The sequence below is a fragment of the Triticum urartu genome, chromosome 7 (genome assembly GCF_003073215.2).
Source record: "Triticum urartu cultivar G1812 chromosome 7, Tu2.1, whole genome shotgun sequence".
Lineage (NCBI taxonomy): Eukaryota > Viridiplantae > Streptophyta > Magnoliopsida > Poales > Poaceae > Triticum > Triticum urartu.
The window spans coordinates 716,354,554-716,381,743 of NC_053028.1; the positions used below are offsets into that span (position 1 = coordinate 716,354,554).

General features: G+C 47.2%; 3 protein-coding genes across 8 annotated transcripts; 1 reads left to right on the top strand and 2 right to left on the bottom strand.

The window, feature by feature from the left end:
• The first annotated feature begins 436 nt into the window (after positions 1–436).
• LOC125523053 (phosphatidylinositol 4-phosphate 5-kinase 9-like) lies at positions 437–6,455 on the top strand. Of its 5 annotated transcripts, none has more exons than XM_048688089.1 (9): positions 437–715; positions 1,271–2,596; positions 3,027–3,194; positions 3,375–3,540; positions 3,797–3,907; positions 4,083–4,270; positions 4,367–4,527; positions 4,632–4,803; positions 4,908–6,455. In XM_048688089.1, exons 1-9 carry the CDS (start codon positions 447–449, stop codon positions 5,179–5,181), a joined length of 2,835 nt encoding a protein of 944 aa, XP_048544046.1. In that variant the 5' UTR covers positions 437–446; the 3' UTR covers positions 5,182–6,455. The 5 variants fall into 5 exon arrangements, with proteins under 5 accessions (XP_048544046.1, XP_048544045.1, XP_048544047.1 ...); XM_048688088.1 differs by having other exon boundaries at positions 438–724; XM_048688090.1 differs by having other exon boundaries at positions 442–720.
• Positions 6,360–11,359, bottom strand: LOC125523054 (protein FAR1-RELATED SEQUENCE 5-like). Of its 2 annotated transcripts, none has more exons than XM_048688094.1 (7): positions 8,735–11,359; positions 8,139–8,204; positions 7,953–8,030; positions 7,802–7,873; positions 7,496–7,644; positions 6,830–6,897; positions 6,360–6,742 (listed from the first exon to the last, which is right to left on the bottom strand). In XM_048688094.1, the coding sequence occupies exons 1-5, from the start codon at positions 11,339–11,341 to the stop codon at positions 7,636–7,638; spliced, it is 2,832 nt and encodes a 943-aa protein (XP_048544051.1). In that variant the 5' UTR covers positions 11,342–11,359; the 3' UTR covers positions 6,360–6,742; positions 6,830–6,897; positions 7,496–7,635. The 2 variants fall into 2 exon arrangements, with proteins under 2 accessions (XP_048544051.1, XP_048544052.1); XM_048688095.1 differs by having other exon boundaries at positions 7,477–7,644.
• Positions 11,360–12,473: 1,114 nt separating this feature from the next.
• On the bottom strand, positions 12,474–18,341 carry LOC125520443 (protein BTR1-like). The gene is made up of 9 exons (XM_048685371.1): positions 18,085–18,341; positions 17,836–17,982; positions 17,443–17,705; positions 17,209–17,303; positions 16,758–16,938; positions 14,826–14,951; positions 13,777–13,902; positions 13,004–13,065; positions 12,474–12,894 (listed from the first exon to the last, which is right to left on the bottom strand). Exons 1-9 carry the CDS (start codon positions 18,266–18,268, stop codon positions 12,687–12,689), a joined length of 1,392 nt encoding a protein of 463 aa, XP_048541328.1. The 5' UTR covers positions 18,269–18,341; the 3' UTR covers positions 12,474–12,686.
• Between the last annotated feature and the right edge of the window lie 8,849 nt (positions 18,342–27,190).

Sequence of the window (27,190 nt, forward strand, 5' to 3'; positions counted from 1 at the left end):
GCCGGAGCCCTCGTACGCGTCTATCTACCCAGCGTCTGGCATGAAATGAAGGTATCTCGGACAAAAAAGCGTAGTGGCTAGCGTGATGCGTGCATGTAGAATTTTATTTGCATGGATTGTAATTGTCCGCGGCTCTTGGCTCACCCCCGTCAAAGGTGGTGAGCGTGTGAAAGGAAAGAAATGCCAGGAAACACATCCACACGTGAAGAAAGACAAGAGGGTGGTCACATGGGCGCCACGTGGAAGTGGGCCCCTCTGCTCTGCTCTGCTTTATTATTTTTTGTTTTTGTCTTTTGGCATGTGCATGCAGATGGATCCATGGAGCGGTTGCTGCTTTAATAATACTCCCTCCCTCCCTCCCTTGAAAAAATATATATAAGTGTTTTAGTTGAAACAAACAAAGGTAGTGTAATACTCTAGCATATAAGTAATAATAAATTGATAACATGATGAGATGTTGTTGGAGGTATGGAATTATTTGGCTTGTCACGCTCGTTGGCCGTCGACCTCATATGAGCTGCTGCTTCTTCTTCTTCTTCTTCTTCTTCTTCACAGTCACAGCATATATAAGAGAAGAGAAGAGCAGAGCAGAGCAGAGCATAGCACACAAGGAAGCAAGTAAGGAAGGAAGGAAGAAGGCCGGTTGCCGTTCCCACGCCGTCACATTCCCCGTCCGTCGCTCTTCCTTCTTCCTCCCGTGGCTGGCTGTATGTATGTATGGTAGCTATGTGTCCTCTTCATTCCCCTACCCTGTTCAATTCCTCACCTGCTCTCCTCTTGCTCATGTCTCTCTCTCTCTCTTTCTTTCTCATGATAGAGAGAGAAAGAGAGAGAGTACGGATGCATGGATGGATCCTTCCTCCTCGCTCAACATAATCTGATCCAATCTCCAGTCCAATATAATCTAATCCAAGCTCAGCATTTGTATTGTTCTTACTACTATATATATATATATATATATATATATATATATATATATTATTGCTCTCACGAATGATGAATGAATGAATGAATTAGCACTGCCACTCCAATTTGCCAGGCCGGCCATTAGTAGTAATCATACTCTACTAGTCACAACCACCACCATGACAACTAATCACACTCTACTAGTCAGTTCTTGATTTGATACACCACCATGAATCGGCCGGCCAGCCAGCGCTGCAAATCATAACCACCACCAGCAGCAGCTCATTCTTGATTTCTTATCCTGCCTGTATGCAAACTGTATAAAAGCTCTGTAACAGTTTCTTTCTTTCTTTCTTTCTTTCAGTTGCAACAATGCTCTTTCATCTTCATCTTGTACATCAAAGGCCAACAACATGACAGCCCCTGCTGCCAGCAACCACCTTCTTCACCCAACAACAGCAGACCCATCCCAGTCCCAGCCCAGCTTCAGAGCAAACTCAGCATCAGGCCTGAGGGTGACAGAGATCACGCTACCCAATGGCGACGTCTACTCCGGCACCCTATCATCATCATCACATTCGCAGCAGGTGCCCGAGGGCACGGGCCGCTACGTCTGGGCCGCCGGCAGCTGCTGCGTGTACGAGGGCGGGTGGAAGAGGGGCGCGAGGCACGGCCATGGCAGAACCCTCTGGCCCTCCGGGGCCGTCTACGAGGGCGACTACTCCGCCGGGTTCATGGACGGCCAGGGGACCTATGTCGTCGCCGGCCCCTGCACCACCAGCTCCTCTTCATCATCATCATCCTATAACTACAAGGGGCAGTGGAAGCTGGACCGCAAGCACGGCCACGGCCTCCAGACGTACCCCAACGGGGACACATTCGAGGGCTCCTGGGTGCAGGGCCACATGGAGGGCCATGGCTGCAGGTACACCTGGGCCAACGGCAACACCTACGTCGGCACCATGAGGAACGGCACCATGTTCGGCAAAGGGGTGCTCACATGGAGCGCCACCGGGGACTCGTTTCAGGGGAACTGGCTCGACGGCGCCATGCACGGCTACGGGCTCTACACCTGGGAGGACGGCGGGTGCTACCTCGGGACGTGGACCAGGGGACTCAAGGATGGAAAGGGCACATTCTATCCTAAGAACTGCAGAGTTCCTGCCAATCACCAGCTCTACATCGATGATCTGAGGAACAGGGGCGTGCTGCCTGATGACATGTCAACAAATGTCCTTGAGCCGCAGCACACCTCCTCTTCTTCCTTTGACACGAATCAAGAGCCTGCTGCTGCACCAGCACATCTTAACAAGTCCTGGAGAAACTTGAGCTTCGAGCGGCCTCCGGTAAAGAAGCCGTCTCTGCAGAGGCGCTGGAGCATCGGAGTGGCCATCGACAAGATCATCGGCGCTCATGAGCCAATAAGTGGTGCAGGTTCTGAAACACAAACACAACAAGGGTCTGACCAAAACATGGCTGCTTGTTCTAGCCTGCCGATACTGGAAAGGGAGTACGCGCAGGGCGTTCTCATCAGCGAGGTCGTGCTGAACAAGAGCTGCCTGGAAGACTCGTCCAAGAAGCTGAGCCGTCGGCAGAGCAGGGCGGCCAAGGATGTCAAAAGGCCAGGGGAGATGATAATCAAAGGGCACAGGAGCTATGATCTGATGCTCTGTTTACAGCTTGGAATCAGGTAATTATGCATATATATTTCAAGGCATCTGCCTAATCTGAATTTTCAACGACCTAACTCCTTGTCTGCATTTTTTGTTCTACTAGTTGTCCCATTCTACTTATATATATGCGGATTGTGACATACATAGCATATAGCAAGTTGCCAACATACCATACCCCCCATATATAAGAGCACCAAACTGGTTCATCTACTTTCATTGACCAAACTAGCTCTGAATTTTCCGAGTCATGGAAAGATGGCGGCTTTTCATGCCCTCATGTTAAAGGTGCCACTATGCTATAGATAGATAGAAACTGGCAGCTAATTCATTGTTCCTGACACCCAACATGAGAGTGTCTTGTTGAATACCTTACTGATTTAGTTTCTTATGGTCAGTAAAAGGTCGTTATATATCTCATGTGATTATATATATATACTACTCACTCAGGTACACGGTTGGGAAGATTACGCCGATTCAGAGGCGTCAAGTGCAAGCCTCTGATTTCGGCCCCAAGGCTAGTTTCTGGATGAACTTCCCCACAAAAGGAACACGGCTTACTCCTGCGCACCGTGCTGTCGATTTTAAGTGGAAGGACTACTGTCCGGTGGTCTTCAGGTTCCTTGTGCTTCTGTCCCAGTTTTACTTTAAGTGGAGTATACTTTATGCTGTTGCAGTCTCTCTGAACCTTCTTCTATGATACTACAGCTTAAGTACAATTTGAATTCTCCGAGAAATACTCAACACTGTTTTCTACATAACAGGACTGACTTCTTGTTAGTGTTTGATTACCTACAGAAATTTGAGGGAGATGTTCAAGCTTGATACAGCAGATTACATGATTTCCATTTCTGGAAGTGACGCGCTTAGGGAGCTGTCGTCTCCTGGAAAGAGTGGAAGTATGTTTTTCTTATCGCAAGATGACCGCTTCATGATCAAGACTCTTCGCAAATCTGAAGTGCAGGTTTCTGAGTTTTATGATTTTATATGTTGGTTAATTGGTATCTGGTTAACTGACATATATAGACCAGGCACTTTATATAAACTGGTGATTCCTTACCTGGCCTAACACTAACAACATGCTGTCATAAGGAAAATATATATCTGAGCCAGTTTCCTATTTCACTTATTGATTCATATTGAATCAAAGCTGTCCCTTAGTTCATCTGTTTACATCTGCAACTTGGGTTTTTCCTGACATGCATGATATTTGCTTGTAGGTTCTTTTGCGTATGCTTCGAGACTATTACCGCCATGTCCATACTTATGATAACACACTCGTGACTAAATTTTTTGGCCTCCACCGGGTGAAACCTTCCAGCGGGCAAAAGGTAGGTTAGGTAATGACAGTAAACGACTGTTGTTGCTCAATTAAAAGGGTTACAGATATTACTGTGAAAAGCTTCAGCCTCAGCCATAAAAAAGGATTTAGTTGTCATATCCGATAATTAATTCTTTTTTGGTTGATATTCAAATAACTGTTGGTTTTATTGTTTGTATCTGCAGTTCAGATTTGTAGTGATGGGCAACATGTTCTGCACACAACTTAGAATCCATCGAAGATTCGATTTGAAAGGTTCATCCTTAGGCAGATCTACTGACAAAGTTAAAATCGACGAGAACACGACGCTCAAAGACCTGGATCTGAACTACTCATTTTATCTCGAGCCTTCTTGGCGGGATGCTTTGCTCAAGTAAGCATCTTCTCCCCGAAAAAAAGCAGCTTATCCTCATGACCAGTTTTCCGTGTGACACCCATACCCATGTTCTCTTCTTCTTATTATGTGTAGGCAGATTGAGATCGACAGCGAATTTCTGAAGAATCAGGGCATAATGGACTACAGCTTGCTTCTTGGTTTCCATTACCGGGCTCGCCAAAGCCTTGTAAGAGGAGGGTCATTGCCTGAAAGCATTTTGCAAGATAACAAACTAGCCGTTCTTTCGGAACAAGGTAATTAAGCATGAAACTGTATCTCCATTCCTCTGAATAAGTTGCCCAATTAACCCATTTGAATTGCTTACTTTTTGCTTGGTGATGTGACGGCGGTAATGCAGATGCCATGGAGGATGATTCCGCCTATAACTACCGCGAAGGGCTGGTTTTGGTGCAGCGAGGCAGCAACCAAGATGGTAAAGTCGCAGTCGGCCCTCACATAAGAGGGAGCCGCCTGCGATCATCGTCTGCTTGTTACGAGGAAGTGGATCTCCTGCTTCCAGGCACAGCAAGGTTCATCAATCAATTTATTCTGTTACTGTTGGTCAATTCTCATGTTCTTCCAATGCTAATGTATGATGGACTGGAATGACTGAATCTGTTGTCAAATCGGACAGGCTTCAGATCCAGCTAGGGGTGAACATGCCGGCGAGAGCAGAGAAACAAGAGAAAGACGGCGGCAAATCGCTCCGTCAGGTGTACGACGTGGTGCTCTACATAGGGATCATCGACATCCTGCAGGAGTACAGCATGAGGAAGAAGGTGGAGCACGCCTACAAGTCCATCAAATACAACCCCCAGTCGATATCGGTCGTGGAGCCCCGCTTCTACTCGGAGCGCTTCCTCAACTTCATCCGCACCGTCTTCCCAGAAAACTCACCCAACCAATAAATTCATTCATCTTTCCTTCCTTCCTTCCTTGTCCCCAGCAAGAAAAAATGCAACAGAAAGATCCAAGGAAATGTGCTCTGCTTGCTACATTGCTGTCCATGTGTGTGGTTTGAGATGGTTGGAAGCAAAAGCAATGTGTGTATTTTGTCAAAAAGCAGCATTGACAAAACTAGTCATGACTAGCAGTGAGTGCTCCATTATGCATGGATGTGGTTTGGGTTTTCTGCCACCCCACTATACATAGATGTGACACGTGTCTGTTACCCAAACCCATCCATACATCTGTCATCTGCTACTGGCTTATCTACTGGCTCTTTTTTGTTGTGATGAACAGGAGCTTAGCTAGTGGGGTTAATTAGGTGAGATGATGACATGAACCCATGACTGATACGATATCTCATATCAATCGTGTCAAATCCGCCTCGCCTATAAATTGTGTCCATGTCTCGAGCCGATCACAACACCAAAACATAGTCACTCACAATGGCCACCACCAGCAAGCAGGCTCTAGCTCTCGTTGCTCTCCTGATCCTGCTCACCGGCACCCACCTCACTGCCGCCGCAAGAGCCCCGGTCGCTGTAACCGGCATTGGCGTTGGAGGAGGTGGCTACGGTGGAGGAGAAGGCGGTGGAAGCGCCGGTCATGGTTACGGCTACGGTTCAGGCTATGGAGCCGGTCATGGCTATGGCTATGGCGGCAGCATTGGTGGTGGTGGTGGTGGCGGCGGTGGGCATGGGGGTGGCGGTGGTGGAGGTAGTGGCGACATGGGCTCAGGGTACGGTTCTGGTTATGGCAGTGGTTATGGCTCCGGTTACAGTGCTGGCGGTCAAGGTGGTGGGGGAGGTAGTGGAGGAGGAGGAGGCGGTGGATCCGGCTATGGCAGTGGCGGTGGCTATGGGTCTGGGTACGGAGAAGGCTATGGGTCAGGCGGTGGCATGAACGGTGGAGGTGGAGGGGGCGGCGGTGGAGGGGGAGGTGGTGACGGCGGCAGTGGTGGCTTTGGGCATGGAAGCGGTGGAGGCTATGGTTATGGCAGTGGAGGTGGAGGTGGCTACGGTGGCGAGCATGGCCACTGAGCATCATCTATAGCAGTCAGTTGTTACCACTGTTTATAAACAGAAATTAAAGCCGGTAACAGAGAAGAGAAGAATAAACATGGTTGGTGACTAGGCTTGTGTAGATCAGCCATCCTGAGATGCATGCATGCATGTTAATGATTATTGCCACCATACTGTATTGATAAGATGAAATAAAGCTTATTCGGTTTGAATTCTGATTTCTACTTTTCTATCATGCATTGCATACTACTACCACTACATACATACACACACCAGAGAGCTTTTCCACATGCAAGGTGACGAGCATACCATCCATGTGTAAGTAGGTTATGCGCCATCTCCAATCCTCATCCAACTTCACCCATTTTTCTTCAAGAAGGTTGGAATTCACCTTCTCCTCTTCCATCCAGAAAATTTTTATCAACCATCGCAGCCCGCTGAAATCCTCAACAAGATCCTCTGCATCACAAATTGCTTCTGATGTCCAAGCGATCACACTTTCCTGTGATCAATTTTACAAACATCCAGCAAAGAGATTTTACAGTTAAATCATTGGCAGACAAAGATTTCAAAAGCATATGTAGAGTACCTGCCACATCCCCCAGCTATGAAGTCAAAGTCAACCTTGGCTGAAATCATAATTCACGCACCACTAACCTGCACATGAAGCTATTTTTTTTAGACAATCAGAGAAGATACCCGATGGCATGCCTTGACAATATGGAGAAAGCTACGGGCATCCAATGCTCACAAGGAACACTAGACTCTTCCCAGGTTCTCACTGTAACTTAGTTTAGTAATGGACAGGCATGAATGAGACAAATGGCACTAACTCTACCAAAATCATGTATATTTTGCATAAACCATCTATGTCGTACCACCCCCCAGCGCTACCAACAGCAGCACTATATCTTATATGCTCATCGGCAATTGCGAGAGTGAAAGACTTTTGGACAAAGTTGGTATCAGGTGATCTCATGGGTGTATCTAAGATGAAGAAAAAAAAAGTTAAAGAAACGGCAAAACAGATCATATCAGTCTTCAACAATTCATACCCAAAAACTAAAGAAAAAGGATGGTTTCACAACAAACCCATGTCACTGGTTAAATGCACATGGACAATAAATATGTGATGAAGCTCCTAGTACCAACTTGTGAACTAAATAATAAATACAAAGTGACCCAGGTTGCTAGTAACAAGAGAGCGACTACAGTGGCAAGTGAAATGCTGAATACCAATTAAGTATAAGTCCACCTGTGCAGTTTCTCATTGCCATATTATACGGTTGATGGACTATATATGTGCAGACATCATAAGCCTTCAATCCCATTGATTGTGCTCCATTATACAGCTTCGCATTGCCATTGAGAGAGTCTTCAAGTAAGCACTGATTTCTACAAGGCCTACCAATGAAGAATGCAGATTGGTGAACTCAGCTGATTTTGGGCCTGAGACCTCATTATTGGAGAAAGAGGCAACTCAACTAAAAATAATACTACATAATACTTTACCCTTCACTCTGGTATAATATTTGTTAGACGAATTATACGAACATCTTACCTGGTTGTGCTGGCTGTCACCTGACGCCTGAGAAGTGTGACAGGCGACAAAGCCTAGGTCCTGAGAAGGTAACTGCAGGAATAAAATTTCAATAATCATTACACTGCCCAGAAATGTACGTCAAGTGTTCAATCCAAAGTGGTCTTAATACCAGAGTGAACCCCAGACTTGCGCCACGGTGCATCTCTTCATAGTTGAGTGTCCCCATGGGATTTGAAAAGTCAGTCCCCTGGATCAAAGAGGAGGAGTAGATAAATAATTAAATTTTCGATACAACATGACCAAAAGAACATAAATTATTTTAGGGAGGCACTTCAGAGATCATATAAATTCATACCATGTAAGGTACATAGGTTGGAGTTTGGCTAACCATTTTGGACATGTTAGGAGGAGCCTCCAAGCCCTGCTTGTTGCAAATGTTAGAATAATGGTTGCACTAAGAGGCACTAACATTCACAGTATGAGATGAAATGAATGCAAAAGGCTAGAAACTGAGATTCTTAAGCCTGGTACACCTAATTTTCATCAAGTACTTAACTACCCCCTCCGTTCCTAAATATAAGTTTTTCTAGGATTTCAATACAAGCTACATACGGATGTATATAGACATAGTTTAGAGTGTAGATTCACTCATTTTGTTCCATATGTAGTCCAAAATAGTGAAATGTCTAAACAGACTTATATTTAGGAACAGAGGGAGTATAAATTTATTCAACGGTTGCTCTGCTGAGAATCTTGTAGTATTTTTTAGAGAATCCTAGGACAGCAGAGAACTTCATATAATACGATGCATTTGGCCAATAAATGTTATACATGATGGATCCCAATTAGGCAATTAGTTTAATTAACATAACATAAGGCATACATTTCAAATTTGCATGGTTAAAATGGGTACAGATACCTCAACCTCAATGAAGAAAATAGCAAGATTACCTGAAACATGGCATTTCCAGACTGGGCTGAACCATCTGCCAAACCATAATGCACAAGTGCAGGTTCTTCTGAGTGCACTTTCTGCTTCTTTGTCAGACCCTTTTCAACGCAATTTCTTGGATGGTTTTTACTTTTCTGGCCTTTCTTCTTTACTGTTTTTGCCACTGCCCTGCTTGATATGTCCAGAACATTTTCTGATTCAGTGCCATCCGTGATGGAAGACAAGGCCATCTTAAGATTCTGAACATCAGGCTGTAGTGTCACAGGTGCGCTGCTAACGCTGGTTTGTTTCTGCAGGATTTGCTCAACCTTGTCGCCAAGTTCTCCCCAAAATTGGTCTAGTACTCTGCTGGACTCCTCACATTCTGATGCCCGGGCAACAAGCCGAACATACTTGGGGCACAAGTGCTGGTAGCGATTAGAAGAAATCTCCAATGATTCCTCTTCTTGAACGGCTTGCCCAGGAACAGGAACCTCCGGTGAAGAGGAGGTCAAACACCTTGCATATTTGGTCCAGCGCTTCATGATGTACCTATCTGGTATATACTTTATGTCCATAACATCTAGAATCTTGAGAGCATGGCTGCACAGGAAGCCAACCATCTCAAACTTCCCGCACGAGCATGCGACAGTCTGCTCCATAGGGTTCCCATAAACCGTGTATCGACAGTCCTCCTTCTCCACAAGCGAGACGACATACTCACGACACGGGCCGCTCTCATCACGGCTCACGATGTAAGCTGACTGGAACTCCTCATATTCTTCCTGGAAAAGCTGAAAGATCACGCTGGTATAGACCTCGGAAGCCTGTGTCAGAACAGGAGCTCTGATTTTGAGGTAGGGCATCATCAACCTTGAACCGTATTCCATCTCCAACTCTCTGTGCCGCCTATCGCTGATCACTTTCTGAAGATGCCTCAAAAACAGAGCAATGTCCACCTCTGCTCTCAGATGACTGCGCACCTCGGAACTCAGGCGCTCGTTCAACCGTGTGCCTTCCATTCCAGCCGAGAAGATCCCTTTCGTGTAGGGCCTAGCCCACTTGTGTTTCTCCTCAAACAGCCTCTGCAACCACGCGTTGTCACGAAGCTCGTACTTGCTGATCATAGCATCCCATGCAGCGAGAAATCCTGCCTCCTCGCCATACTCTCCGTCGACGCACGCCTTGAACTCCTCGATGAAACTGGCATCGCCTTTAGAAAGCTGACGTATGTTCCCCTTTGCAACATGCTTTATGTGCCACGCGCATATGGCATGGGTCGTCGTCGTGCCAGGCATCGCCAAGGACAGGGCCTCTGCTATTACCGTGTCCTGATGCGAAATGAAGGTCTTGGGTGCTCGCCCAGACATGGCGTGCAGGAACGTCTGGAACAGCCACCGGAACGACTCGCAGGACTCATCGTACATGAGCGCCAGCCCGAAGACGACAGGCTCGCCGAAACTGTTGCAGCCGACGAACGAGGCGAGGTGGCGGAGGCTGATGCTGTTCCTGGACACGACGTCGAAGGCGACGGCGTCGCCAAAGTGGGCGTAGTCGGCGACCATCTTGGCGTCGACCCAGAAGACGTTCGCCACCTTGTCCTCGACGTCGAGCTGCACGGCGTGATGGAACCCCGGGTCGGCCAGCGACTGCCGCTGGAGGTGGTTGAGCAGGGCGGCGGCCTCCCCATACTTGATCTCCCACTGCCGCCTGGTGCGCAGGGGGCCGTCTCCCTCGGCGCATGCCGCCCCGGCTGTAGCATCGTCGTCAATGAAATCCGGCGGCGGAGCGGCATTGGGCGGCGAGTGGAAGGGGCTGGGCGGGCCGCGGGGAGCGGCGAAGAGCGGGTGGTTGTGGCGCGGCTGGAAGGCGGAGACTTGGAAGTTGCCGCCGGGCTTGGTGCGGCGGAGGGTGAGGTGCGCGTTGCAGCCGGTCCTGCCGTCCGGCGCGGGGATGGCCGCGGCGCGGGAGAGCCTGGCGGCGGCACGGGGGAGCTTGGCGGTGCTGGCGATGGCGGCGGCGGGCTTGTGGTCCTTGAAGCCCTCGCGGGAGCAGGCGAACTTGCAGGAGGTGACCTCGCCAGAGGTCTTGCTGCGGTTGGTGTAGCGGCGGCGGACGTTGAAGCCGAGCTTGAAGGCGTAGAGGCGGTAGAGGTCGTACGCCTGCAGCTCCGTGTCGAACTCCATGTCCATCCGCGGCGTGCACTCCTCCGGCCGGGCCGCAATGGCCGCGCCGGTGGAGGCATCTCCGGAGGGTGGGCTTTGGCGGTCCTCCGGGCGGGCGGAGGCGGAGGCGGCGGTTCTGGTGGTCTGCGCGGGGGAGCTTCCGGAGAAGGCGGCCGAGGCATTTGGCTCCGGTGGTGGCGGCGGCGGCGCGTCGGTGGCGATTGGGGATTTAGGTTTTGGCGGGGAGGCGCCGTGAGTGGCTGGGCTCGAGGCTGGTCCTGGTGCGGAGGGGGGGAGGGGGTGATGCGGTGCAGGAGCGGGGGCTGGGAGGTGGCCGCAGTCGGCGGCGGGGGAGCTCATCGCCGGCGCCGCCGCGCGGCGAGGGAAAGGGGAACGGCGCTGTGCGATGTGTGTGAATGGGAAGAGAAAATACGCCTTCCCGCGAGGGAGACGTACAGCCATCTGGTTGTTTGCTTTTTTTTTTTTGAGACAAATCTGGTTGTTTGCTGGTTGTAAATAAATGCATGTTTGCATTGGGCTCTCATTCCCCTCCCCTCTCTCCTTCCTTGTCCCCGGCCCGTCTTTCCCCCTCCCCTCCTCCGGCGACACTGCCGCCTCGAGCGAGGATGGAAGGGTTCTTGCACATACTAGGCGTGGTACAGTTAGTTTGGGCCTTCATACGTGCTGGTCTTTGGCTTTATGACGTTGTGTGGCGACATGTCGTTGGGTGCTCAGCCATGATAGAGACATGGGGAAGGGGGAGGGATCTGGTGGTAGTTAGTTCCAGAACAAGCTCGCGGTGGTGATGGCGCACGTCGATGCTAGTCTTACAAAGGGGGTGTAATATTGTTATGAACGTACGATGGATTCTCCGTCCAACACGTCGTACCGGCGTACGAGGAAAATGAATCGTATGCAGAGCAGTTTCGTATTGTTATAGGGTGGAACACATTGCTTGTTGCGGTGGAGGTCCCGCTGGACCAAGCGGTCTTACAAACTACTCCCTCCCTCCGTCCTAAAACGCTCTTATATTATACTGTAGGACGGAGGGAGGGAGTAGTTTGGACCCAAGGGCGCTGACAAGATTTGCAACACAGAAAAATCAGAACAATATAAGAGAAACAAGAGGGCAACATGTTATGAGTAAAATCCATGAAATTTGCAGTGTTGAACAACAGCTAACGTGTTGCTAGTTGGACCAATGAAATTCTGGTGTGGTAAGGCAGTGCATAGGAATTCTAAAGGATGAAATTAAATCCCTCCCCCACATTTATTTAAAAAAGAAAAGAAATACTCCCTCCCTCCCCCACATTTATTTAAAAAAGAAAAAAAATACTCCCTCCCTCCCCCACATTAAAAAAAAACTTTTGTAAGACGTCGTAGACATTTATATAAGACAACACCTAAAACAGTTCACTTTTGTAAAACGTTTTAGACATTTAAGACAGCACCTAAAACATATAGTTCAATTTCAGCTGTCTAAAACGACTTACAAAAATGAAGAGAGGAGATAGGTATCATCTAAACTAAGTTGCAAATTCAATCGAACCAACAAAAAAAAAACATCAAGGAGGGCAAGGCAACATTCAGCAGGGGAGATAAGATTCTAGTATCATTGACCAGGCAAAACATGCAAAATCCCAATGCTAACAGGAAAATTGGTGAATCATCATCAGTGATCCCATCATCCATTTACCTGACTAATCCTTTTTACTAGCGATTGATTTGATTATCTATCTCTACCAGAGAGAGACGCAAAACTCTAAAAATGGTTCGATTCCTTCCTGTGCTGTCCGTCCGTGACTATCTACTCTGTCCGATCACTCAACTTCAGCCGATGCATCTGCACGACTGCATCATCATCATCCTCCTCGTCCAGCCTGGTAAGCAGACCCTTGACGCTTGTTCCCTCCACCCTCCGCCCCATCAAGTTGCCGCTGGCCACGGAGACACGGTGCATGATCATCGCCTCGGCTGCGCGGATCGCCTCTGATGTGCCCCTCATAATCACCTCCCTGCATCACACACCAAATGTTATTAGGTTACATACATACGGTACAGGCGACCTTGTTCCGCAAACTCAACACACACAAAGAACAGAAACTGAGCACAGCAAAACGCTACCTGTCGCGAGTCCCGGGCATGAACTCCCCCTTGCCTGAGATGTCAATCCATGCTCCACTAACCTGAAATCCAAACAACTTATCATGGTCAGGCAAAATATCGAATGCCATACCCATACATATGTATATCAGTTTGATAAGAAGAGGAGAAAGCCAAAAAAAAAAAAGACCTCAACACCAATTAAACCACCATTCAGGAATAATACTTACTGCACCATGCACGCATGTTCCTTCCTTCCTAGTGCACATGCTCTGTTGGGGACAGGAGCTTGGCTAATGAATGCCAACGACTTTTAACAGGCCTCACATCTCATGATGACCCAAACAAACCATCATATGACTGACAAACTAGAGAACCTTCTGCCTGCCTTGTACGCGTGATCGACACACGCTAGTCCAGTTCTTCAGTTTCTTTAATATATACCTTCCCATTATATTGGTGCAAGCTTACATAGAAAACCCACATGCATGGTGCCATATACAGTACTGTTCACGAGTAAGGAACACTACTACTACCCTCTTCTTGCTGCAAGTGACTTTGCTTTACTTAAGCACCGCATATATATAGGACCAGATGACGACAGTAACCCAAACAAAACCAGCTTTCCTTAACACAACTCATCTAGGAGGATGCAACACCTCTAGAGAAGTTGGTCAAAAAAAAAATTTCCAGGCATGCTGTACAGATACTTCATGTTAGACAGTTAACCACAGGAGAGGGCAATGAGCAGCGCAAGTAGAAAAAGAAAGTGTTACTTGACTGAACAAGGATACCTTGCTGATCTCATTAATACTCCTTCCACCACGACCAATAACAGCACCCATATGCTCATCAGCAACAGCAATAGTGACAGATTCTTGGGCATCCTTGTTGACAGGTGATCTCATTGGAGTTTTTGGCTGAAAAAATCAAGAGAAAAAGGTTGAGATTTTGCAGCAGCTTTGCACAAGGCCCAGACCATTTGGTTAACGGGCATAAACAGTAAATAATGTTCTTCACAAATAATTTTACATCCAGTATGCAAGATTAGCAAGAGATATGTCAAACTTATTTACCAAAGCATGCATGATGACACAAATTTGCACATGTAAATCAGATTAACAGTTCAAAGTCAAACCCACAATTTAGTGAAGTTTAGTTTCCTGATACTAAACTTGGCAATGATGACGAAGCTGACAGCAGTGCTTGCAACAGGACTCGTTTAGTTTAGTTTCTTGATTATATCAAAATAGGTACCCTTTTGATCTCTTGTAATAAATTGCCCACGTGTGCAAACTCTGTAAGTCAAGCAAGTTTAGCTTGCGTTGTTGAGTTGAATCACGGAATGAGAAGCTTTTTATGTTCTATATAATTATCAAGTCATTTCTGTACCCAACGGAAAACTATTTGAGATTAAGAGATGAAATGTTTTCTTGTACTAATGCAGGAAAATATTAGTACGACGATATGTTGTGTAGGGCAGACAAACTGTCGGGCATGGGGAGTAGAGCAGGGGGCGTATTGTGTAGCCTGTGAGACATCTATGTTGTTCTTTGCTGGTTAAGATTGAGAGAGCTCTAGTTTAACCATGGTGAGGTGTGGAATCATACCATGGGAAATTTATTTCAAGGGGATGCGTCATAACTAAATTGCGGGTGTTACATTTAAAGGAAAAAAAATGCGCATAAATGTTCAGAACAGGAATTTTAATTTTCATTCATCGCCTTCATCAGTCCGCATTCAGTTACAAGGGGGAGAGATAGATTAAAGTTATAATCCTAATTATATCTAGTAGGCTGGGAAAACAAAGTGTTACTTGACTGTTTGTGATGAACAAGGATACCTTGCTGATCTCATTGACAATCCTTCCACCACGACCAATAACAGAACCCATATGCTCATCAGCAACAGCAATAGTGACAGATTCTTGGGCATCCTTGTTAACAGGTGATCTCATTGGAATGTTTGGCTGAAAAAAATCAAGAGAAAAAAGTTGAGATTTGGCAAAAGGCCCAGACCATTTGGTTAACTGTACATAAACAGTAAATAATGTTCTTCACAAATAAATAATTTTGCATCCAGTATGCAAAGAACAGTAAGAGATATTTCAAACTTATTTACCAAAGGATGCATGAAAAACACCTTTATGTTAGTCAGTTTAATTTTTTGTTACAGACGAAATTAGTAGGCTTAGCATTGCTAGCAATTATTCCAGTTAGGGAGCCAATGTTCTGTAATTTACCAAGTTTCTTGATATGGAACTCCTACAGAGAGTACAGAAAAGAAACCTTTCATAGTGAATGCAAGTAAATTTCGATGAACAGATCATACGTACTGCTAGTTGGTACTCCCTCTGTAAACTAATACAGAGGGAGTACATATAATTTATACATTATATGAAATTGCAGTAAGTTCTTGAAAAAGAAATTGTCAAGCTTGGGGAAGGATGGGGTGAGAATGAACCAACAAGGAACAGTTGATCGATGAGAGCCAAAGATAAGTTGAAATGCATTATGAATGTTCAGGAATCTCTTCTATTCCAGATACTGAACTTGACAATGATGATGAAGCTGACAGCAGTGCTTGCAAGAGGGCCCATTTAGTTTAGTTTCTTGATCATATCAAATATAGGTGCTGTTTGGTTCTCTTATTATAAATTGCCAACATGAGCAAAATCTGCAAGTCAAGCAAGTTTAGCTTGGCTTGTTGAGTTGAATCATGGAATGAGAAACTTTTTATGTACGATATAAAGTCATTTCTGCACCCAATGGAAAACTATTGAGATTAAGTGATGAAATGTTTTCTTGTACTGATGCAGAAAAATATTAGTACGAGATGTGGTGTAGGGCAGACAAACCGTGTAGTGAAAAAATGTGTACCAACTGGCCAAGCACAAGATTTGAGAAGTTTACTGCTTTTAGCAGTAATATTATTTTTGAAAAATATACTGGATGAGGTGGGAAGAGTTATCCAAGGAGATGCTTCCGTAGTGAACAGGATGTGAACTGTCGGCTTGGAACTGCGTGGGGCGTACTATGTAGGCTGCTAGGAGGGTGTGTAGCCTGTGAGACATTTATGTTGTTTTTTGATGGTTGATGCTGATGAAGACTGAGAGAGCTCTAGTTTGACCATGGTGAGGTGTGGAATCAAACGATGGGAAATTGATGTCAAGGGGATGCGACATAACTAAATTTCAGGACAGACAAATGCACATAAGTGTTCAGAACAGGAATTTAATTTTCATTCATCGCCCTTGTTGGTCCACCTTGAATTGCGCGGGGGGAGATAGATTAAAATTATAATCTTAATTATATCTAGTAGGCTGGGAAATATAATATCCAGATTATAAAGATTTAAGCTAGAAACTGGACAAATAATTTGCATGCATTCTCCAGGCTAGAATTACAATGAGGGTTAGGGTAGACAAATAAACTACAATATGATATACCTATTAGATCTAATAAGCAAAGCATTAATAATCTGGTCCCTTTGTTGTATATATTGTACAGATTAGAACTAAAACTTGGATCACAGGATGATCTAGTACAGCTATTGCAATTGAAATCTGGTCCAATTGAAGTAATCGGTGGAGCAGGTAATTAAATGTGATAGGAGCTGTAACAGGGTAATCACGTCATGCATGGGGCCACTGTCTGTGCCTAGAATACGAATTAATACAGCTAGCTTGTATACGACGACTTCACATAGAATAATTCGTTTTTATTAATTCAGGGCAGGGATACTGAAGACGGGCGGTGCGGGGTGGAGGAGTTACCGTAGCAGCTGCACATGGAAATAAATAACGAATGTCCTCTAACAGCTCAAATATTATCAGAAACACTGCTCGCAATAGATTATCCAAGGGCCCTGTGATGGTGACCAGCCTGTCGTTGAAGCCATAGGAGATGTTGTGTGGTGAGATCTGAATTGCAGTTTCCGAAGCTTCAGTGAATGACCTAGTAAGTCAGCAATAAAGAAACTCAGACCAGCAAAGGATGGCGAAAACACTAGTGTAGAAAAGAAGCCATGGCCTGACCAGAAGAGCAGCACACAAGGCAAAACAAGGCGGTAAATCCAATCAAGCGCGCATGGCATGGGTACACAAGGCAAAACACACACGCACGGTTCATTAATCAGAGATACAGCAAGCATAGCGTGATAGGCGATGCGCGAAGTCGACGTACGTGAAACTAAAAGACAGAGAATAGGAGGGAAAACATATATACTTGATAACAGATCCTCCTTTGCCGATGAGCACGCCGCAGCAGGGCTGAGGCACGACGAGCACTAGCGTGGGCTCAGAGTCGACCGCCTGGTCACCCTGCGAGAAGCAATGATCAACTTGAGAGGATGAAATCACCTCACCTGCTCGGGGTCGGGGGATGCAGCAAGTGTAGTTTGTTGTTGCCCTGAACTGAAGAGTGGACAGAGATAGATATATAGGCAGATCGATGTAATACCTGAACCTGGTAGAGTAAGAGCCTTTGGAGCAGTACCTCCATGGCGTCCATGACCTGGCTGAGGAGGCCATGGACGAGCACGACCCTCCGGTCGGTGCCGGGGAGGAGCTGGTCGTGGCGGGAGAGCTTGACCCGGGCGCCAGAGCGGGCCTCGACAGCAGCGACAGTGGAGCCACCCATCCCGATGATGAGCCCGGCCTGGGCGTGGGTGACGAGGAACCTCGCGTGCGTCCGCTTGTTCACGCCGGCGAGATCATTATCATCTGGTTCCCAGCCGCACGTGTGTTGATCGTCAGAAGGAGAGCAATCGGATTGGCAAATGGAGTCTGTCGAACCACGCGCAAAGCAGCAGGTGTGATGAGCTGCTCAGGAGGGGGGAATGCGGCTGGGTACCTTTGTGACCGTGGGAGGAGACGGCGGAGGACGGCGGCGACGGATCCACGGCGCGGGGGGCGGTGAGGGTCGCGAGCGACAGCAGGGACACGGCGCGCGTCAGGTCGTCGTCTTCTGGGACCGGGACCGGCGGAGAGGAGAGGGCGACTGCCAAATCGAAATGCGTGAATCAAATCGAATCGAACTGAAGTGGATCGGCACCGATGCCGCCTGCGGTTGGGGCTTGGGAGCGGAGGGGGCGAAGGCTACCTTGGTCGGAGACGGTGGAGTCCGGCGGCGACGGCGAGGGTTCCATGGCGGCCTTCCCGACGACGCGCCCCTCCTCCGCGCGCGTGGGCGGCGGCTTGTCGCTCCCCCACCCGCTGCCGCCGTCGCCGTCGTCTGGGTCCGGGACGGGTGAAGGTGAGCGGCCGTCGTCGTCGGCGGGATCCATGGCGGCGCGGCGCGTAGAGGGGGACGGAAAGGAAATGGGGGTTGACTCCTGTTGACTGCTTCGTGGCTTCCCTTTTTTCTTCTCTTTTTATATTATTGTTGTTTATGCATTGTTTATCCATTAAAATATCAAATCCATTTTCAGATGTTTTTCCCAACAAACTTGATCCAAGTGTTTTTTCCCTCTCGACTCCACGCGACTGCAAACCTAGCGCGGCCAGGAGAGGCCAGCCTTTCAGCACCATCCATCGGTGGTGGGGGAGATTGCTGGACCCACACATGTGGATAGTTTTAGGCCAAAGCAGCTTACCTTTTTAGGCTGTTCATCGTTTTGGCTTCGGCGACAGCGCTAAATAAAGTTTCTTCAAATCCTACTCCGACGAGGCGACTAGTCCTATCATTGGGAATGGGTCTGGAATCCATGCTGTTCAAGCAAGGACGGTGCGGCGGCGGCGGCGGCAACATCCTCGTGGTGGAGCTTGGGAGATAGTCCGAGAGCGGATGCGGATTGTGATCTGCGTCGGCGGCATCTGCAAGATGGTGGAACGTGGATGTTAGGTATGGTTTCCTCCTCCAGTGTCTTTGTCATGCAAGGGTTCCAGATCCGGAGTTTGATGGCTTGTCTGGGGTGTTGCCACGGTTTGCTTCGTTTAACGGTAATGGATTCGCCTTTGGACGACCGGAGCCGCGTCGGCTGCTGACGTCTGGATGACGATCATGTTCTTCTCTGGGTCCGCGTCGACCCGAGCCGCGTCGGCTGGATGACGATCATGTTCTCCTCTGGGTCCGCGTCGACCCGAGCCGCGTCGGCTGGATGACGATCATGTTCTCCTCTGGGTTCGCGTCGACCCGAGCCGCGTCAGCTGGATGACGATCATGTTCTCCTCTGGATCCGCGTCAACTGCTGCCGGCTAAACGATGATCATGTTCTCCTCTGGGTCCGCGTTGGCTGCTGCACGCCTTCACCTTATCCTAGTGGACGCACCAGCACTAGACGGCGCCCGCCTTCGTCTCTTCGTTTCGCCTCCCGTCGCTGCCACCGGTTTCATTCTCTGAGCTACCGCTGTCTTCCTCATCCCGGCTTGCGGCGTGCACCGCGAGTCGGGACAGTAGGCCTCCGAAACCGCACAGTCCTGTACGGGAGAAGGGTGATAAGGTTTTTGGGGAGCGCTCCGCGCGACTACTGACTTCTTCATCACGGACTCCGACGACTACTTCCCCGACGTCGACGACATGGCTGGAGAGGACGTCGACCCCAAGTCCAGTGCTTATGCTGCTGCTGTCCCGTACGTATTTATGCTCTTTCTGTTAGACGTCTTGCCACAGTTCTTTGCTCTAGTTTCTGCCCTACATGTGTTAGGTTGTACTTCATATATGCAACTTGCTATACTGTCTGCTCTAGATGTGTTTAGTTACAGTTCATATGTGAAGTTGCTGTTTACCTTCTATTTGTCAAATCGCATGACTTGCTTTATCACTGCTATACTAATCGTGCTCTATCTAGTATTTCTGTTAATAAAATCATTTGGTAAATTGCTCATATTTCCAACATTTTCAGCCTGGTTTTTCCAAAAAAACTGGGGTATAGTTAAGAAAGATATCATTGCCGCTGTACGGAGATTCTTTGAGGATGGTTGGATGCCCGAGGGGGTCAATGACACGGTTATTGTACTCATCCCAAAAGGAAGGAATCCACAAAATCTGAAAAGCTTCAGACCCATCAGCTTATGCAACATGATCTATAAGGTCATTTCTAAGTGTTTAGTGAACCGGCTTCGGCCTTTGCTTGACGAGCTAATCTTAGAAACGCAAAGTGACTTCATTCCAGGGAGACTAATCACTGATAACATCATCATCGCTTTCAAGTGCTTCAACAAAATTTAGCATAGTAAGAATCCTAACAATGCTCACTGTGCATATAAGTTGGACTTGGATCGTACTAGCTAGCTAACCAAAGTATAGATACTATATGTCGATCGTATGATGACACGAATCGTTCGACTTTCTTCTTCTTTCCAGATCGACTAGCTAACGTTCGGCCTCACTAGATAGCCTTCATCTAGGTACATTTCTCCTCGTTCGCTTTCCTGCCTTTTGAGTTACATGCAACTACGGCTTAACAGTACACTTTATATACTTTGCTGCCAGCTGAGTAGGTCTCTTTGAGGCCGAGCGACCTGGTGGCCGTTATCTAGGCCATGTGTTCAGACGTTGTGATTTTTTTGACAAAAGATAAATTTTATTAACTCAAAATAAAGCATTAAAAGGATACAAACACAATAAGCACACCCGGCCTCTGCATATTTAGGATACACACAGCCAACATCAACGCACGCACACAAAAACACGCCATAAAAATAGCAAAGTCAAATAAGATCAAAGCTATATATAAACAAGAAATAAATAGAGCGATCAGATCCACAATCTACAAACTACATCAGTGATCATATCCGCACCAATCATCTTATGACATCACACAAAGAACGAGGTTCTTCAACAGCAACACCTTCAGAAAGGGAGCGATGCTCAATCGCCTGTCATCGGATCCAACCACTCAAGGTCAGTATCTATGTTTTCATCTTGAAAAATCAGTCCGAACATATCCGAGCAATGCCTTCAACAAGGCCACGACGTAAAACCATCGTCATTGTCAGGCATAACCAACTCGGGTCACCTAGGCTTTTGCCCCGGAGCTCGAGACCGGGTGCTCAAGAAGCACCACCATCAAATCAGTCATGTGTTGTCGCCATCACTTTTCCACGATCCCAGAAGCTATATGCGATGTGTGACCGCCGCCGCTGCACCGCCACCCCTCTGTATCAAGTCGTCATCCATACTTTGCATCTCACCGTCAAAGCAACCACCGGATTTGGAATGATAAACCTTCACGAAGACCTTTCAGTGGCCACCACAATCCACAGTGAGGCCGCTACCGGGATGAGATTGCCCAGCCGCCGACGGAGCCCAGCAGGCAGCATGGCGTTGGATCTCGGTGTAGCAGCCACACCGACGACGGCTGCCGCATCCCATCCATGGTGCCCCACCTCCATGACGGGCTAGCCGGCATCACAAATCGCCGAAGCGATGATGAGATCCGGAGCGGTGAGGCTGTGTGACGGCAACTCATGTAGCTTGGCGAATGATGCCGAGCGCCGCTCCCGGCATACATGTCGCGGCACAGACAAATGAGGCTGTCCATGTAGGGTTTTGGGGTTAGGGATGCCCTAACTACGACACTGTACTTATATACTATTCCCTCCATCCCAAAATTCTTATCTTAGATTTGTCTATATAGGAATGTATCAGTATCTAGACAAATTTAAGACAAGAATTTTGGGACGAAGGGAGTACTACATATGAGAGAAGTATTACGGACATCACACATGTGTGTATATCACGGTGAATGATATGTAAGATTTTAGTGCTTTTTGACAAAAAAGTAGACTATTACGTCCACACCGTTTGAACATATGAAAATCCAGTCGTATAGTTACTTTGAAAGAATTTTTCGCAAAAGAAAAAGTTATTCTGAAAGAGAAAGTCGTATATGTACTTTTTTTTAAGCAAAATGGCAACGAGGTTAGTCTTTCTAGGGGTGGGGGACGAGGTGGTAATATAATTAACCCCCCTCCCCTACTGGTTCCGTAACGTAGTATAGTTTTTTTTCTTAAGTCAAACTTCACAAGCTTTGACCAAGTTTATAAAAAAAACTATTACTATCTAAAATACGAAATATATAAAATATGAAACTACATCTTATGATGAATCTGATGATATATTTTTGACATTCTAAATGTAAACAATTTTTGCCCTTGGTTGGATTAGATTAGGGCCCTTGGTTGGATTCCCTTTTGAATTGATTGACCTTGATAGCAGATCGACATCCATGGCTGCCGGCGGTGTGCTGTACAAGAGGACACCTCCTCATCCTCCGGAACCCCAAAACGTCAACGGTCCTCGTCTTCCTACCTCGCCGTCGTATGAGTGCTATCCAGAGTAAGTTCCTTAATGGCCTCCTCCATCCTCTCCAGATCAGTAAGTTCCTTAACGCATTCTCTTTATTAATGGCCCAATTATATATACTACTATTAACCTAGGTTTGGGAGCACAGCCACAGCGGATCATCTTCCTGCCGACGCCATCGATGGCTACAACCTCCTCAACACCCACCACCTCTCCGAATACCTGGATCCAGATCCCAATACCGCGAGCATGATCGAGTAAATACCTGGTGCAATCTTTTCCATCGACTCGACTGCATTAATTAATCATTTTAATTAACCCATAATATAATTTACCTAGGTTTGCGAGCAGCATGACTCCCGATGGCGACGGTTTCAAGACCCCCGAACGCCCCGACGACTACCTAGATCAAAGTCCCAGCTACTCCGACGACTGCGCTTTCACCGCGGCGGACCTCGAGCGCCAGACAAATGAGTTCATAACCGCCGCGCTCGACCACTACAACAGCCAAGACCAGAACCAGGTATGCATTTTTTTTACACCACAAAAACACATTTTCCCTGCCTGTTTATTTAATTCCCTTTTTTGTACGTTTTTAACCTGAAAATAAAATACGCTAGGCCAAGTATGAGCTCGTCCAAGCCATCACCAGCGCCGCAATCTTTTCCGCAAGAGGCTTTTATGGTCATGTAAACTTCACGGCAAAAAGCAACTTGGAGAACTCAGAGGAAGAGTTCTTGTTCGCGGAGCTATACTACGATTCTGATTCTGATGTGTATATACCTACATGCATAGTTTCTCTGCAAGGAAGCGAAAGAGTTGGTTAGTTCCAGACCGAGTTTATATATATATGTCTTTTCCATTTTTTTATGTACTATATCCAACCGAGCCGTCCCTTCCAAAATAAGTGTCGTGGTTTGAGTACTAATTAGTGTTGGTTTTATCTATATACAGGTGGGGTTAGAGGCATCGAGAGTGCAGGTGTATATTATGGCAATGAAATTCCCGTCGACCCTCAGCATTGCTATGCCTGTCTTGAAGAAGTGAAGCACCCCAAGGATGGTACACTGTATGAGACCAGTCATCACGTGGGTGGTCTCTATGGCTATTTGTAGTATAGTTAATAAGTCGTTTGTGTGTATAGGAAATGTTAGTGGCATTGTTGTGGCGATGAGTGATTTGATAAACATTCATACCGCATATATGTAATCTGGCTTATTTGGCTTTTGTGAACCCTCTTCTTCTTAATTACGAACAAGGCTATAGGTAACATATACAAGGATCTATCGATAGAGGTTTATCTCTTTCAGGCGCTCGGCCGAAAGATACATCATGCATGGATGGAGAAGAGAAGGAAAAAAGAAGAAGAAGAAAGGCTAAAGCTAAAATGCATGCTGCACTAGCTAAAGTACCACAAATCACAAATGCACGCCTATCACTCTTTCCATTGATCCTTTAAATTTCCTTCCTTTCCTGCATGCTACCTAGCTCACATATCACAAATGTACATCTCTATGTTGTTAGCAAATACTATTACATAGTTTTATTCTTTAGGTCTTAAAAACAAACCTTTATCTCATGGTTACACCACCTTTCACAAGAGGAAGACATGGACACTTACAGCTTGCGACCAGGGGAGGCTGGAGCCAGAGCTGCCTACGTAGTCCTCGACGCGGCTGGCCGGTTGTTTGACATAGGTCGACGGAGATCTCGTGCATCGACCGCGGTGACGGCTCTTGGTTGGTCCTTCGTGGTGAAGTCGGAGTCGTTTTCCACTTATCGGAAAGACCAAGTCCCTGCGATATCTATATCTACATGCGTTTGCTGCCGGCCAAGAGCATGAGCAGAGCCAGCCTAGCCAGCCAGTGTACGTCCGCTGCCGATGATTTTATTTCTATTTTGAGATAGCTCACACAGTTTGGTATCAAAGTTGTTTTTCTTAATTCATGTCAGCTAGCAACGTTTTTATAGAGCACCACGTCAGCAAGCTACGTGCACATATGAGATTCAGTTTGGTCTCAAGGTTTTCTTCTCAATTCGTGTTCTGATTTTTGTGGGATTTTCTAACCTATTTCTCATTATTATGGTTAGCCCGTAATGTATAGTATGATATGTGGCTACCTCTCTTTACCCTACCATGTTTATTTCCTTCTTTTGCATAAAGATTTATAGTATTCTGTAATTTTTTATTTGTTGCCTCTTTCTCCAACAATGATGAAATGTTTATTTGCTTCAGAAAGGCACTGCACACATGCTTTTGAAATCTTTGTTCATCGATGATTCAGTTTCTTTGCTGCATGTTTGTAAAATTGATCACAGGAAAGTATCATCGCTTGGACATCAAAAGCAAATTTTTGATGCAGAGATTAGAGGATTTCAGCTGCCTGCGATGGTAGATACATTTTTGTGAATGGAAGAGCAAAGTGAATTTCAACCTTTTTGAAGCAAAATGGGTGAAATTGGATGAGGATTGGAGATGGCGTGTAACCTACTTACACATGATGGTATGCTCGTCATCTTGCATGCATCTTGTATGCGGAAAGGCTCTTTGGTGTACGTAGTGGCAGTAGCATGGTAGAAAATAAATAAATAGAAGTCACAGTTCAAACTAAATAAGGTTTATTCTGTCTTATGAATACAGTACCGTGGAAACAATCATTAATATGCATATCAGGATGGCTGATCTACGCAACGCTCTATTACCAGCTTAATTTATGTTAATAAACAATGGTAAAAATTGCTATAGGTGATGCTCATTGGCCATGCTCGTCACCACAGCCACTCCCATTGCCATAGCCATAGCCTTTGCCACTTCCATGCCCAAAACCACCACTGCCGCCTCCACCGCCGCCGTTCATACCACCACCACCTCCCCCTCCACCGCCGCCTCCTCCACCACCACCGTTCACGCCACCACCACCTCCCCCTCCACCGCCTCCTCCTCCACCACCACCTCCCCATCCACCGCCGCCTCCCCCTCTACCGCCATCCCCTCCATCGCCACCGTTCATGCCACCACCACCTCCCCCTCTACCGCCGCCTCCTCCATCGCCACCGTTCATGCCACCATCACCTCCCCCTCTACCACCGCCTCCTCCATCGTCATCATTCATGCCACCACCACCTCCCCCTCTACTGCCGCCTCCTCCATCGCCACCGTTCATGCCACCACCACCTCCCCCTCTACCGCCACCTCCTCCATCGCCATCGTTCATGCCACCACTACCTCCCCCTCTACTGCCGCCTCCTCCATCGCCATCATTCATGCCACCACTACCTCCCCCTCTACGGCCGCCTCCTCCATCGCCACCGTTCATGCCACGACCACCTCCCCCTCTACCGCCGCCTGCTTCACTGCCACCGTTCATGCCACCGCCTGACCCGTGGCCTTCTCCATACCTAGACCCATATCCACCGCCATTGCCATAGTCGGATCCACCGCCGCCACCTCCTCCACTATCTCCCCCACCACCTTGACCACCAGAATTGTAACCGGAGCCATAACTACTGTCGTAACCTGAGCCGTATCCTGAGCCCATGTCGCCGCTACCTCCCCAACTGCCACCACCACCAATGCCTCCGCCATAGCCATAACGGCCTCCATAGTGTGAACCGTAGCCATAACTGTAGCCGACGCTTCCACCACCTTCTCCTCTACCTCCACCACCACCGTAGCCACCTCCTCCAGCACCAATGCCGGTTACAGCGACCGGGGCTCTTGCGGCAACAATGATGTGGGTGCCCGTGAGAAGGATCAAGAGAGAAGCGAGAGCTAGAGCCTGCTTGCTAGTGGTGGCCATTGTGACTGTGTGTTTTGTGCTGTGAATGGATTGAGATCGATGTCGATACAATTTATAGTCGAGGCGGTGAGGGGTCTGCTGTTGATGGCTGAAGGTGGTTGGTGGCCACAGGGGGGCTTGTCATATAGTGGATAGCAGTTTGCATATAGGAAATTAACATAAATACATAACACATGAGCAGTTTGCATACAGGAAATTAAAGAGCAGGCAAGAGGTAACTTTTCGACTAGTTGCTGTTAATCATGTAGATGAAGAAGGAAAAAAGGAGAGACACAAATAAATACAAGGTTCAACAAAGAGTTAATTTGCCTGAATGCAACTGAAAGAAGAGCATAATACATGTTAGAAGTTTGCAAGGAAGCAAGAGATGAAAGACAGAGGTGTATAGTGGTGGTTATGATTTTTAGTGTTGGCCGATGTGGATAAAATCAACAAGCCTGACAAGAGTGTAATTAGCTGTCAGGGTGGTGGTTGTGATGAGGTGTGATTACTAGCACTAATATATAGGCTGGCAATGGCAGCTGCAGTGGCAGTGCTAATTCACTCACTCACCAGAATAATAATAATGATTAAGAAGAAGACTGCAGGGTGGTGGTTGTGATGAGTTAAGATTACTAGTACGTACTAGGCTGGCAATGGCAGCTGCAGTGGCAGTGGTAAGACAATGTTGGTAGAAGGTGCAGGTAGGTGCTGCAACCAATATAGTACGTAATATAGATTGGATTGGATTGGATTAGATTAGATAGGAGAAGGAATAGGTAAAAAACAGCAGGTAGGCAGGCAATGTTGAGCGAGGAGGAAGGATCCATCCATGCATCCGTACAAGCAAAGCAAGGGATCTCTCTCTCTCTCTCTCTCTCTCTCAAGAGAAGAAACCACCTTCCAACCATCATCGAAAGCAAGGGAGCAGAGCAGAGCAGGTGAGAAATTGAACAAGGGGAACCAAGAACAAACGCACTTACAGCTACGATACCAAGAAGGGAGGTCGCCTTCTTCCTTCCTTCCTCTCCTGTGCGATGCGATGCCACCACCAGCCCAACAAGAAGCTTGTGATATAGAGGACGGAAGGAAAGGGTTGCTTGCTTGCTTCTTCTTGCTGTTCGTGGTTGTCAGCTGCAGCAGCTCATGTCAGATCATATATATGCAGTGCACATGCCAAA